The 14,456-nt window shown below is 48.0% G+C and overlaps 5 protein-coding genes across 5 annotated transcripts; 2 read left to right on the forward strand and 3 right to left on the reverse strand.

The window, feature by feature from the left end:
• Window positions 1-811: 811 nt before the first annotated feature.
• On the reverse strand, window positions 812-6,355 carry BDW43DRAFT_11023 (clathrin heavy chain). The gene is made up of 6 exons (XM_032037906.1): window positions 6,215-6,355; window positions 6,126-6,146; window positions 5,984-6,010; window positions 5,535-5,906; window positions 1,238-5,461; window positions 812-1,184 (listed from the first exon to the last, which is right to left on the reverse strand). The coding sequence occupies exons 1-6, from the start codon at window positions 6,251-6,253 to the stop codon at window positions 828-830; spliced, it is 5,040 nt and encodes a 1,679-aa protein (XP_031906585.1). The 5' UTR covers window positions 6,254-6,355; the 3' UTR covers window positions 812-827.
• A 2,677-nt stretch (window positions 6,356-9,032) lies between these two features.
• Window positions 9,033-10,448, forward strand: BDW43DRAFT_11059 (serine hydrolase FSH). Its single transcript, XM_032037911.1, has 3 exons — window positions 9,033-9,165; window positions 9,300-9,412; window positions 9,479-10,448. The coding sequence occupies exons 1-3, from the start codon at window positions 9,140-9,142 to the stop codon at window positions 10,285-10,287; spliced, it is 948 nt and encodes a 315-aa protein (XP_031906586.1). The 5' UTR covers window positions 9,033-9,139; the 3' UTR covers window positions 10,288-10,448.
• Window positions 10,449-10,747: 299 nt separating this feature from the next.
• Window positions 10,748-11,055, reverse strand: BDW43DRAFT_305520 (uncharacterized protein; the record flags this gene model as incomplete). The annotated part of the gene is made up of 2 exons (XM_032045807.1): window positions 10,748-10,944; window positions 10,995-11,055. 2 exons carry the CDS (start codon window positions 11,053-11,055, stop codon window positions 10,748-10,750), a joined length of 258 nt encoding a protein of 85 aa, XP_031906587.1.
• On the reverse strand, window positions 10,884-11,490 carry BDW43DRAFT_259049 (uncharacterized protein; the record flags this gene model as incomplete). The annotated part of the gene is made up of 2 exons (XM_032040057.1): window positions 10,999-11,490; window positions 10,884-10,904 (listed from the first exon to the last, which is right to left on the reverse strand). A coding segment is annotated over exon 1 (244 nt), but the record flags the coding sequence as incomplete, so codon positions are not given.
• A 614-nt stretch (window positions 11,491-12,104) lies between these two features.
• On the forward strand, window positions 12,105-13,927 carry BDW43DRAFT_296102 (MFS general substrate transporter; the record flags this gene model as incomplete). Its single annotated transcript, XM_032044160.1, has 5 exons — window positions 12,105-12,210; window positions 12,284-12,614; window positions 12,667-13,005; window positions 13,066-13,430; window positions 13,512-13,927. The coding sequence occupies 5 exons, from the start codon at window positions 12,105-12,107 to the stop codon at window positions 13,925-13,927; spliced, it is 1,557 nt and encodes a 518-aa protein (XP_031906589.1).
• Window positions 13,928-14,456: the final 529 nt, after the last annotated feature.

A 14,456-nucleotide genomic window follows, 5' to 3' on the forward strand; every position in this document is an offset into this window, starting at 1 on the left:
CTTATCGATTACGCTACTAACCCTTTTCACCCTTTTCTCGTGACCTGGATAAAACTCGGGGAGAATTCGCTTTTCGTCCCCTAGCGACGGGACAAGACCCTTGGCGACCAAAACCCTCACACCGGGGCATTCTTTCCTGCAATGTCATCGTCTGGGCGTCTGGAAGATACATGCATCTCTTGCATCTTGGGGTTGCATTCAGATCCTATCAATCCATCCATAACCCCCCTTCCCTTTTATCTTCACTTACATTGCATCCTGATTGAAACTGATCCACTTCTCTGAAGGTTAAGGTCACTCCCCATCTAGTCATTCTTTTAACTGGCTTACATTGGACGGTACTTCCCTTCCACCGATGTGGTGCGATATTACTACTTACTGACCGCCCCCACAAAGCGCCGTCTATTAATGACTAGGATGTGTGTTAAACCCCCCCCCATGGGGCGTCATTGTCTAGTCAAAGCGAACAATGCATTGAATAACAAAAGAGGGGCAAAAATTGTTTCCCGTGAGCGTACTACACGGCTCATAATCAACAAAGAATTTTCGATTATCAAATACAGGGGATGGATATGGAAAGAAAAAGTGAATTATGGAAAAAGAAAATGAGGCCGTCAATGACGATACATCAAGTCTTCAAAGAACCATCCCCGATGAACTATCCTCTCTACAACCCTCTCCGCTTTTAGTCTCACCAAGATTAACGGCAGATCATCCATGGTTTATGCTATACATACACGAAACCCCATTGAAAACGGGGCGGGGAAAAAGACAGGGGAAAAAGGAAATTCTTTAGCTGATAAGAGAGGCGTAAGAAGCGTACGTGTCTAGAACGGGCGGAAGCCGGTGGCCTGCGGCGTGATCCCGTTGGTCTGTTGGTAAGGCATAGGGCTTGGCACAGGCGCCGATGGGCCCTGGGTCAACATCAGCCGCGAACCACCCAGAATCGGTGTGTTGTCCTCTTCAGTCCGCTGTGTCACTTCCCTCTTCTTGCGCTCCTCGTTGTCCTTCTTGAGCATCTCGATCGTGCGCGTCTGCTCGCACAGGAAGTTAATCATGTAGGGCATGGTGAAATCGCCAAGGCCGTGGCGCCACGAGATCTCCATGATTACATCGGGACGGATGAGATCGTAGCAGGCATACAGCATACCAACGTAGCATTCCCGGCTGCCAATATCCACAAACTAGGATACCGGGTTAGTAAACACTTTCAACAATAGGGTATAACTGCACTTACGTAGCGAAGGAGTTCTTCCACCACATCGGCCTTGCCTGAGAGCGCCGCCGTCTCAATAGCATCCTTGTAGAGCTTGTCCTGTTTGGAGAGGGTGATCGACTTTTCCCAGCGTTTGTTGTTGCGGTAAATGTTCGCAGCGATTTGGCGGAAGAAGATCAGTTCGTGCTTCTCCAGGCGCTGAGCCAGATCCACGGCGTCGAAGTTGTCGTAGTTATCCACCGAGTCACGCAGGGTCTTGTAGTCCTCCTCCTCGATCAACAGGTCGTTGATGGCATCGTTCACGGCTCTCTTGTTTTGGGTCTGGACATTCAGCAGGAACGGCTTGATCAAGGGGATGTTATCCGACGACTGGAAGATGCGCACAACACGATTGACGTCAATTCTGGGGGTCAAGACCTGGAGCAGATCGGTGAGGAGCAGTGGCTGCTCTTGAAGGTAGAAATTGAGTGCACGGTAATAGATCTCAAGGTTGGCAACCTTGACGACAATATCCTTGAATGAGTGATGCTCCCATGCGTCGGCAGCACGCTCCATCATCGCCAACGCGGCATTGTCCCACTCATCATAATGGCAGTAGAGGAACACCAACTCCGGCCAGAGACTGGCATCCTCGCAAGCCCGAATCATCTTGGGGATGTTGATACGGGACCAGAAGAGCTTAAGGTGCTCCATGACCCGATCAGGATGGTACTTAGAGAGCGCAATACCCAACTCGGTGAACATACCCATGTGAGCCCTCTCCAAACCCAATCCGGCCTCGAGAACAGCGATAAGTTCGTCAAAGTAGCCATTACGTTCGTATTGACGGACGAGGTCTTGCAGCTCCTCCGCATGGACGATGAGGTTAAGACCGCATATCTGAGCAAGACGGAATTCCTTCTTGTTGACGCATGCTTCGTTGACCTGCTTCCATACCTTGACGCTGTTGGCCTTGCGAGCACACTCTACCGCAGCTTGGTAATCTTCCAAGTGCACCAGGGTTGTAGCCAATTTGGCCCAGTTCGAGATGCTGGTGTAGAAGATCTTAGCGGCTTCGTGGTAGCCTTCTTCGTAAGCCTTGTCACCAGATGACTCAATATCCGCGACGTTGGTCGACCGCAGGAAGTCCTCGAGTTCCGAGAGCTGATCAAGACGGGCGTAGGCGAATGCGAGACCTGTGTCAATTGGAGGCTCCCGGAGGGTCTTGCGTGCCATCTTGAGGTACTTAACAAGGTCCTCATCCTTTCCAGCGTGGGTAGCTGTTTCAATGACTTCAAGGTAGTTTGAGGGGTCGCCAGCACGAATATACGACTCGATGGAGTCGGACACACGAAGACCATCTAGCTGGGCCTTGGCGACCTTGCTCCATACGTCGGGTAATTCAATACGCTCAGCGAACTCTTGGGCCCGGTCAATGCTGACAATGTTCTCAACAAGGACATTGACAGCGGCAATGTAGTTGTTGACTTTCTTGTAGATCTCGAATGCTTCCTCGTACAAGCCAACCGAGATACACATTTCAGCAATCTCATCAGGGCTGAATTCGTTGAGCTGGTGGATATAGTCCATCAGACGGCCCTTGTCAGCCTTGGCAGCGGTGAGCATCAGCAGGTTTTGTAGGCTGCCATTGTCGCTGAAAGGAGATGGCTCCAGAATGATCTTCTCCAGTAGCTCGATAAGCTCGCCAGGAAGGTCTGCTTCGAGGAAGGCTTTAACAGCAACGGACACCTTGTCCGGCTCCGTTGATTCAGGCACGGCGGTTGCAATGACTTGGTCAACAAGAGGTCGGCGGTGAATGTTGTTTTCGCTCAAAACGAAAGACCAGATTTCTGGATCAGCCCGTTCAACGAGATAGCGTCCCTGGGCGCGATACATAGAGTTCTCGTTGGTGATGCTGATGAGTTCCAAGTCGTTCTGGCCCTTCCTATACGCGATATAGGCCAGGTTTGGATCCCGCTTCTCACAGTACTTACCGACAATCAGAGTGTCGTACATATCGTTCTCCTTGAGGAACTTCTCGGGGTCGTTATTGCTGTCGATGTAGATCTTTGCAAGAGCGTTGTACACAGCCTGTTGCTGGTTGCCGGTTGCGAGTGTAGCCTCCAGGAAGGGCAGGAGCAGCTTCAGCCTATTCCGAGTCTCCACCTCATTGACAAGTTCGTCAATCGGGATGACGGCAGGATCGACGGTAGAGAGAAGATTCTTGATGATGGCCTCATCACAATCAACGTCCAGCAACCCTCCAACCACTGCCGGAGCACGAGATGGATTGACACGCTGTACATAGACCTCAATGGACTTGAACTGTTGATTCTGATAGAGATAAAGAACGAGATCATGGATGAAGTTGAAGCGGTCGCACACAATGATCAATGGGAGCTGTTCCGTCAACTTGGCCTCCTTCAGGAAATTCTTCACCTTCTCGGGGTTGTAGTAGTTGCTTTCACGGCAGATGCGCTCCACCTCAGTGATCTGGCTCATAGCAGTAGCAGCTTCAATATATTTGAAGTGAACCTCAGAGTCTTCACTAAGGTTGACGATACTTCCAAGGTAATAGTAGAGACCTTCGGCAGTGCGGTACTTTTCAAGAAGACTGATGAGTTGATTGGGACCCAAGAGGTCGGAAAACTTGGTGGCGATCTGAACGACGGCTTGCAGGTTCTGACGAATGTTCACCTGCAACATCGTATCTAGGCAATCGAGAGTCTGTCCCACGGAAAGTCGGCCAAAGTAGGTCATCAGCCATTCAGGGCTCAACTTGTCAGTACGGACGATGTTACGCTTGATGGCCGCAGGATCGTCTGTGTTCTCCAAGGCTCGTTGAATGAGGCCGGCATTCTCACACAACTGGGAAATTCTGGGGCGATCGTAGTGAGTAAAAATTTCATTTCCAAGGATAGCATCGGCAACTTGTGGGGCGTTGACCAGGTTCATCTCAAGTAAACGTGTCTGCAGATGGCCATGCTCGGGCTTGTTATCCTTAAGAGCATCCAGAAGGAAAGAAGTCGCCTGCTGAATCATGTTCTGAGACAGGAACACATCCACAACCCTGTCCAAATCGATAAGTGCGCCAGACTCCTCGTTGGCAAGCTGAGCAGCAAACTCGGCACCCTTCTCGGGGTTCACACGAACAATATGCTGCAAAAGCTGCGTGTAATCAGGCTGGTATCCAACCTGTTTGGAGTATGCGAGGATCTTATCGAATTGCCCGGTTTCAGCAAAGCCAGCAATAACCTTGTGAGGAACATTAGCTTGCAAGTAGACTTGCAGAGCGAGAGTCATGTCATAGGGACGAATAATATCTCCCAGCTCCTCGGAGCCCTCCAGCTTTTCCTCGCGCATCCACTTCTCAAGGAGGTGCTTCCGGTTTTGCTGCAGGACGGGACGAACGAGCTCAACACTCTCGTACTTGTTCAGAGATCCCTTGTCCAACAGCATCCCAAAATATTGGAGGATAACAGACATTTGCTGCCCAGTTTGAGGAGCATTCTTAAAACGATTGATGGTTTCTGGAGTGCGGAGGAACCCACGGGGGGAGTTCGCAGCAATCTTAGCAGCCTCGGAGTAATTGCCCTGGGTAATAAGGTTGTCAAACTGTTGCTGATACAGGTGATCCGCACCGGGAAGTCCAGCCTTAGATGCAAGCCTCACTGCAAGCGCAGACATAGCAGGGTTCTCCATCAAGTACTGGACGACACTATTCTCATCAACGCTGACGGAGAGGACTTGACCCTTACGGTTCACGCCAACCAAGCCAGCAGAATCTGAGTCGGGTGCAGTAGTGAAGATAGTCTCGCTGGAGATTCGGTTCATGAAGATGCAGGTACCAGTTTCGAGGTCGTAGAGATGAATGAAGCCATACTTCGTGACGAGATACACGATGTCGTACTTCCGAGATACTTGCATCGCCACCGGGAAGTCATTTACGGCCTCCTGGGGGAAGTACACCTCAACGGCCTTCTTCTGGAATCGGGGGTTTGGCTCTTGATGGTCGATTTCAGCGATCTGTAACTTGGCGCCAGTCTGGGTCCGAACGGCAAAGGTAAAGAGTTTATGTTCCAGAGGAGAACCCTCAACTCGAATCGAAGCGAAGGCAGCAGCATGTCCTTCGATGAATTGCGAAATCCCGCGCTCCTTGGAGTACAGCTGCATTGAGCCCACAACGCGGCCTTGTTGTTGGCTGATTCCAACTACTACCATCCATTTCTCCTCATCATTAACGCGATAGTTGATAATTTGGCAACCCTATGAAATACCAAGATATCAGTTTTCCAGGTCTATTCACTTATACATGCAAAACATCAGTGCATAAACGTACGCTCAGGTTGGGAAGTCGGTCGAAGACCTTAAGCGGTTGAGACTGGGTAGGGTCGAAGACATCCCAGTGGTAAACGGACGTTTCCGTTACCAGACCTAGGCTCTTTTCGCTGAACCACTTCCAGTAAACAACATCCTCATTCATCACCGCGGACTTAAGCTTCTGTTTCGCCCCCAGATCGAAGATTTGGATTGTACGACCTTGAGCCTTCAGAGCGATGATGTTTCGGCTCCAGTGCATGATAGCACTATCCGCGTTGATTGGCCGCTTGAGGACTTCATTGTTATTCTTTAAGTCGATGATGATAACTTGAGGTTTATCCTCTTCACTTAGTTTTTGCCGGACGCAAACGTAGTGATCCGATTCTAGAGTCTATTGCGGGGAGCGGGTTATTAGCCAACTGAACAGGAATTGAGAGGCATCCGTATGATGTTTTGGTGAGAACTTACACATGAGTTGAATCCAATCGAGGCCGGCTGATGAACATAGAATGTAAGTAGATGTTGACAACAGTTGGGCGTGGGTACGATTGGGCGCGACTAGCACCGCAGCCTTAAAAAGACCACGAGTTGGTAGTGCGGCAAGACATACCGCAATTTCAGCATTTGTCAACTGCAGGCACGAAGATACATGTCAGCTTCTCATCTATAAAGCTATTGAATTGAAGGGTCGGAGAATACATTAATAAGCTCCGTGAACTTGATGGGAAGAGGAGCCATATTTACGTAGGTCGCAGGACGACCTCATCCAACCAACGAAACGCCACGCAAATAATTCCACCGGGTTATAAGGGAAAGAGAAGGAAAGGAACAGTAAATTGAAGCTAAAGACGAAGAAAAGAAAGGAAGTAAGAAGGGGAGGAAAAGAAGGCTTTGAAATAGGGAGAGGGTAGGTTGATGATAGACTGGGGAAGCGGAAGTGACCTCAGGAGACCGGCGCGGCTGTCGTTGCTGAGGTGTCGCTTATGGGGGCATCACGTGCACCCAAGGGGGTGCCTAAGGTGGTCTGGGCCTGTTTTTCGTTTTGTATGTATGTACTTTAAGAGAAAGTACAACCAATAAACAAATCCTCTATAGTATATCTGGAAACAGAAGATTATTCTTTATTTCAACTTCATTTCAGACTCCTAAGGATAGTACTGATGTGAGAGAAATATTCAAGTCATTATCTTCACTTTTGAATCGTCTGACGGGCTAACAATGAATATGTGGTACTTGCTTATCTTCCACGCCTTCTTTCCTATCAGTCACATGGCTTGTTCCACTGTGATATTCCTTGACAATTACATTCAATGGATATGTATACTGTAGCCTACCTAATACGCTAGCAATGCCCTAAAATTATCTTGGACAAAACAGGAGCAACTCCGTTGCAAATAGGCAGCATTTCCCAAGTTTTAATATGTCATTATTGATTCCTGTGGCAGTTCCCATAATTTTATTCACTCGTCTGGCCCATATGCATATGGTACACATCAGCCCCTAACCCTGTCCCAAAAGGCTGCAAGGGCAAGCTCATCCATTTCATACATATCCACATTCTTGAGTTCCCATGCTGAAAGACAACCTATTGCTTTCTCCCACCTGTTGGCCCAATCTAAACTGGGAACTGCTTGATTTCCTGGTCTAGAATACGAAATATAAGTTAGCCAAGTCACAGATGTTCTACCTCTCTACTCACTTAAGCTTCAATTCCACCCGAATAACCAACCCATTCCCTCTGTTCAGGTTCGTTAGTACAGTGCGATTCGCTCAGTTGACAGGTTGAAAGATATATTTCGAAAGCCAAGTGCAGCCATGACGAGTAGTCTCATCTTTTGGAATCCCCAACTTGTCCTTCACGTTGATCTTGGGGCTATCGGTGACTGTATTGGGTGAAGAGGGTGGTTTGGTTTCTTGAGGGTGCCTCCCGATTGAAATGATTCACATTTGTTGGCTCAGAGAAGTGCACCTGCTACTTTGGCAGCCCTATGGCGGCACTGGTAGGTATGTCAGTACATACATTGCTCTCGGTACCTAGTTGCTGGACCGTAGTATCGCCTCGAGCATAACTTATACACTCTGGTTTACCTCTTGTAACACCAACGTGCCCATGCATGTCCTCCTTGGGTTCTGCGGGGATCTTACCTAGTGGCCGGTCCCTGCCCCGGACCGGAATGTCCCCTGACACATATACTCGAAGCCATGCAGCTGGCGCCTAACATGAGAGTCAACCATATCAAGGCACTGACCATTTTATTCCCGAGGCTCAGAACTCAATTTCAAGAAATTATTTCCCATGGACGGACAAATCCTTCTCTGGGGCTGTTCTTGGCCGTATCTCCACGGTTTCTTGCTGTAGTATATTGTTTGAGCCTCGACTTCCCGGACTTTCCAAGTTTACATCGTAATGTTAAAGAGTATAGAGCTTTAATATGGATGACACCACCCCAAACGGATTACACTCCTACTCTATCTAACCAATGGAAACTAACCCAAATTTAATTACATCAATCTTGGTCCCTGGGATTACTCCCTTTTGGAGATTCAATGCCTGCTACATCCCTTTTCCAAATATGTGTTGTTGTATGAAGTATTTCGAAATATCTTGGAAGTTGAGAACTGCGTAATGTCTATGGTAACGTAAGGGAGTAGCACGGTGGAGCGAAGTTTCTCAGGCACCTACATAATGTTGATCTTGTACCTACACAGTAATCATTAGGTTTTCAATGATGACGCGCTCCATTGAGTTTATGTCGTCGAGTATGTGCATTCCATGGATGTTGCCGTGGAAGAAGACCCCCGGGAACGAAACTCAATTGATTTTCTTCCCCTGCTCCCTGGTACAAAAAAATATAAAAAGAATAAAAAAGGAAAAAATATTAAACGAGCCAAAAGAATTCCTTGACAGATGGCACTTCCCTTGTCGAGTACTAGTTAGATGTAAGACTAGCATATTCTTGGTGATCACGCTAACCCAACTCTCTTTATGTGCCTAGTATAAAGTTATAATAGTCTTAGCATGTTGCAATTCCACAAACTGTGGTAAGATAACAACAACTGCATGCCATAATGAAATATATGGTGAGTAATAATAGAATGCTTCTAAACCCTCGCTTTTCAGTCAAATATGCTTAAGCTCAATGCAAAACTCAAAAACATTACAATACAGTACACCTGCCGAGGAATGGCCAGCATCCTCTACAATACAATAAATATGGACATTTTGGATTCGCATTTTCACACTTTCCGGTCCTATAACAATTTGTTGTGACATTAATGATGTGGATACATTCCCATTCGCCGTTAGTCTTTGGGAAGGACTTCCCTACTATGATCTTTTGGGTCTTAATTGTTATACCCTCATTGCTAATCCCCACATAGCTTTTTATGGGCCTTACCAGGGGTGCTGAAACGAATTGGACGTGCAGGAAAGTACAATGACTATTGCCGAAAGGAGAATTCTTCGGGCAATTTTTCTTACACTAACCGATCGATTACTACGCCCGTTCCCTCGTGGACCCTATGCCGTTTTTGCTTCTATTGAATGAGACCGATATCAATATGCTCGACAACCTCTTCATTTCCTCCACTATGCTCTTCTAAGAGGGGCCTGAACCGATCAATATGAAGATTCTCTGTCTCCATCCATGGTACGTCCTTTGTCTCTTTTAGTTACAAGTGGTGTTCATTTGAACAAGACATATATACCTATATCTATCTATCTATCTATATTATGCGCGTAATACCTTTCAACTCAAGCACGCCAACTCATAATATTGTATAGGGGAACGTCCGCAGAAATCTTCGAGAAGCAGATTTCCGTCGTTTGTAATCTACTCGGAGAGACTCACAATTATGTTTTCCTCGATGCTCCTATTCCATGTGGTCCTGCAAAAGGTATGGGCAACACGATGGGACTTATCCACCATGCTAGATCATCTTCTTATATTTCGTCATGAATAGAACTTCCAGCCATCGTGAAGGGTCCCTTCTACTGTTGGTATGAAGGTTTATCTTCGGCCCAGGTCAAGTCAGCACACGACTTTATACTGGATACCATCGAAGAAGAAGGGCCCTTTGATGGCGTCATCGGATTCAGCCAAGGGGCGTCGCTTGCTCTGTCTATACTATATCATCACGAGGTCTATCAGCCTCACCAACCTCCGCCTTTCCGTTTTGCCGTCTTCTTCTGCTCCATCCTTTCTATATCACCTGATGCCCAGTTCAATGCAGACATCATCAAGAAGTACAGCCGATACTTCAAGGGACTTGACAGGCTTGGAAGACACGATAACGACATCAGTAGTGAGGAGGAAGGAGAGAATGTCAAGGCTGAGGTCGAAATTAGTGCATTGGATAAGACTAGCAAGATTAAATCTGCACCAAAGCGCCGGGCCAAGTTGCTACTACCAGGCCAAAAAAAAGCCGTGGTAAACGATATGGTTGGATTTGTTCGTCAACTGACGGAAAATGCAGCGGAGCACCATACCGCTGCCCACAAGCAATGGGAAAAGAGAGACAGTCACGAAGACTTTCCGCGGGTCTACCACCCTTTAGCGAACAAGCAGCGCATCTCTATCCCCACGGTGCACGCTATCGGCCGGGCTGACCCATTTCGAAGGCAGAGTGAATTGCAGGCTAGGCTTTGCAACAAGAATCTGTCCCGTGTCGTTGAATTCCACGGTGGGCACCAAGTTCCACGGAACTCGAGCGACCTGCAGGCAGTCACCTTTGCGATCGATTGGGCAATTCGAATGGCACACCTGCAGTAGTAACAGAATATATTTGTCGATTGATATTCACTTTTTTAATGTCCACATACGTGTGATTTTACAAACAGACTCCTCATGAATTTGTCACTTCCGATTCACATCCTATTATTATATGGTATGACTACTATTGCCTGACCGCCCCTCCTCCGTTTATAGGTAAGTCGTCACGTCTTCACCAATTGATAGCATACTCCTGAGTTTAGCTTGAGCCCATAGAGAGCTTACGCCCCGTATGCCCTCCGGGATTGATTTGGACATGAGGCGTAAAAAGAAGTCCACGACTAATTATTCAATTTCTGCTCACTAGGTTTGATGTCTGAAGGGTGCGAGGTGAATATGAACATAGGCAACTGTGTTTCAGAAAGCTTGATCATGGGAAGAAATTCCGCTTTCTAGCTCTTTCTGTTCTACATATATCCTCCATGAATCAATTGATCAAGGACTGGCATGGTACCGTCGCTTACGCACAGGCACCAATGGCAGTTTTGTACGCTGCATCTAGCCGCACAGCTTCGTTAGCAATGGTGGACTTGCCACCTGAAGCAGCCTTCGACTCAAACTCTGTTGAGAGCAGTCCAGTAGGATCGTAGAGGGGGTTGAGATCTAAAGCGACAATGCTGGTAACACCAGCAGAGGCGAACACGGATTTCCACAGCCCTTTGTCAACGACTGTTTCTCTTCAAATTATGCGGCGAATAATGACAAACTAACCTTAGAGACGATATTGTTGAGGATTCCTATGATGCTAGGCCCAGCCTGGTAACCCATTGGTCCGCTTGTGCTTCGGCGCCACTGAATCCAGAGGAAGCTTTCACATCACTGATAGTTTGCTTCAACGCATTCTCCACCACGATTTCCTTGAGTCACTGCGGTATTGTGCGTCCCATGGAAGCCCCAAGGGCGAAAGTGAGGACTGACAGATCGGTTTTGAGAGTGTTAAACTAGGATATGTTCTATTGTTCTCAGTCCTTCAAGCAAAAGCAGAGAAGGAGCAGTCGAGGGCCAGAAACGAGACATGTTAGTACAGCTCCTTGTCTCCTGTGATGCGGTGATCCATGTCATCGTTCGCAGGCAGAAAGCATCACATGGCATCACTACGCCTCGGCTAGCCACTAATTGCTGGGGGAAGGCACAAAACCTATAAAAGAGAGAGAAGGGACAGCAAACACTGGCTGTCAGCGTCATCCGGACCGGTGCGTCCAGATCATTAAACCATCCCATATTGGTTGAGACTAGTCCGGGGTGTTGTTGAGAAAGTGGCCGAAAGAATTGGCCTGTTGGCTGGTGATCTGGCTAGTGGGCTAGTGGCTGTCACTAGTTGCAGGGCCTGAACCTTCAACAAACGTCCCATGATTTCTCCCCTCGCTTCCTTGGGCCGTACTAGGCACCAGCCCTTAGACGATCCTAATATCTTGCTACGATGGTCCCCGTGAGACAATGCAAGAGAAATTATGATTGACGGAAGACAGTATGAGTTACTATACTCAGAACTTCGCCATCTCAAACCCTAAACCCTAATTAAAGCAAAACTTTCTTCTCTCCTCTGACTCGAAAGACAATGTCGGGAATAGAGAACCAGTCCGCGGAGGTGATTGCTCCTGTGGAGAAGTCCAGTGAAGATGCTGCAAAGGCGAAACGGAGCAAAGATGGCCTTCCGGGGGAACTCGAAGTTAAAAGGCCTGTAATAGCGACCTGGCCGCTGGTCATTATTCTTCTTTGGTATGGCGATGAGCTGAGATGTAATGCATGAATCTGCACCCTAATAGCAGCTGACGAGATGGCCCTTTAGCATTGCCCTCGGTCTGTTCTTATCGTTAATGGATACGACCATTGTATCGACGATGCTCTACACGATCTCGGATGAGTTTGGGGGGTTTCGATTATCATCTTGGATTGTTTTATCCTACACCCTGGCGTATGTTGGTAAGGATCTACAGCCTTCATTCCCCGTGTGAAGAACTAAGGTGGGAAATGCGCTCTCCTAACACATTTACAGGCTGTGCTGTCTTTGTCGCTCGGCTGTCCGACGTGGTTGGCCGGAAATTTGCCCTTTTAGCATGTTTTGTCATATTCCTTGCTGCATCTATGGCGTGCGCCGCGTCAAAAGATCTCAATCAGCTCATCGGTTTCCGAGCCTGGCAGGGCGTTGGGGGAGCCGGACTCTACGCCATGGCGATGATCATCTACCCTGAGATAAGTCCACCGAGTCTCCTGCCCGTGGTATCTTCTATCATTGGGATTATCGTGGCTCTAGCAGGCATCAGCGGGCCAATTATAGGTGGTCTATTCACCACATATACCTCTTGGCGATGGGCATTTTGGATCAAGTAAGCTGTCTCTATCTGTACCTCACAAGGAGCTAATCCATGAATCTCAAAGCGGTCCTTGTGCCTTCGTGCCGGCAGTAGCCCTGTTCTTCACATGGCCGAATGATTTCCATGCCACGAGTGTTATCAGTTTCAAGCATCTCGACTACCTAGGGACACTCTTGATTATGCTCGGCTGCGTTCTTTTCGTTTTCATCCTCAATGAAGCGGCTGTCAGGGCCTATGCTTGGAAAAGTGCACCCGTCATCTTGATCTTTATTATCTCGGGCCTCGCCTGGATCGCGCTGGTCTTCTGGCAGTGGGTAGTGTCGTGGCACCCCAAACTTCAGCTCCTTCGGCCCCAGTTACCATTCCGCCTACTAACGAACCGAGTCATGTTAGCTGGCTTTGTGTAAGCTCTAACCCAGAACCTCAACGATCCAGGAATAAAAACTAACAAAGTCCGCAACAGGAGCACAATACTAACTGGTTTCGTCATGCTCCTAACCATCGTCAACATCCCTATCAGAGCGCAAATAGTCAACCTCAAAGACGCGATCGGATCCGGAATCCTCCTTCTACCCTTGATGGGAAGCACTGCAGTCGGGTCAGCTTTGGGCGGCGCCGTCTCCGCCAAAAAGAACAACACATTCTGGACCCTGAACCTAGCCAGTATATTTATGCTGATCGGCAGCGCCCTTCTCTCCACGCTCCCCGAGTCTGTGGAACCGGTCGCAAAGCAGTATGGATTTGAGGTGATCCTCGGTTTGGGACTAGGGCTGAGCTTGTCTACGATAACCTTCCTCACCTCCATGCAGGTGGACTTTGAAGATCACGGTGCGTGCCCCTCCTTGAACCTGGAGAGAACAAAACAAATATCAGCAATAACTGACTAGAATCTTGGATATGGTAAAATAGCCGTGGCGCAAGGGATCGTCGCCCAGGCTCGTGTCTTCGGCGGTAGTATTGGCATCGCTATCAGCTTCATAGTCTTTAACCAGAAGGTTCAAGACGCGCTGACGGGCGTACTGACGCCGGAGAAGTTGGATGATTTTTACAGATCGCCTACGGCTATACTTGGATTCTCCATCAGGGAGCAATTGTATGTGAGGGATACTTATATCGATGTTTTTACGGTTGATATGCGTATCTGTGCTGGTATCTCGGCTGCGTGCCTGATCGTCACTCTGTTCACCTACCAGCGAAATCCCCAGTCAATAAAGGAACGGCTCGCGGACCTTGAAGAAGTATATTTGCGTACTGAGGCGGCGGCTGCGGCGCGTGAAGGTGAGAGGCAGGACGCATGCTATATCAAGGGTATGGGCTCAAAATAACTCGAGCTTGTAACTTGGGAGCTTTTCAGCTGAGTTGTTTTGACTAGTCTATGTTTTGCCATGCTTCTAGTTCTTCTCTTCTCTTTTCACCAGTTTTTTGACACTTCATTCGGAATCAGATTAGGCACAAGTGTAAACTTTCTTATAGAGAACATGAACATACTATATCATCTTTTCTCTTGAATGTATGTACAGATCATCGGGAAAGAGAACACGTTCCAGAACGCAACGCATCATGCTAGTACTGCTATAGTGGGTCTCTTCTATGGTCTTCTATCGAACCAAGATAGAGTGAAAAGCCCACAAGGACTACACTATATTCCCATCCACATTGAAGTCAATCCCACTTCATGGCTCAGCTGTGTCTTACATTGTCCCTTCCTGGAATTCACACAGAAAAAATACACACCGAGTCTCTACTCGATATGAAAGACTAGCTCATAGCATGTCCTAGTCCTACTCACTAAGTTCGGCGTCTTTTCAGGCCTTAATATCTAAACAAGTTGCCGCGGCGCGCCCATACCTTCAA

This window comes from Aspergillus alliaceus (genome assembly GCF_009176365.1).
Source record: "Aspergillus alliaceus strain CBS 536.65 unplaced genomic scaffold BDW43scaffold_1, whole genome shotgun sequence".
Classification (NCBI taxonomy): Eukaryota; Fungi; Ascomycota; class Eurotiomycetes; order Eurotiales; family Aspergillaceae; genus Aspergillus; species Aspergillus alliaceus.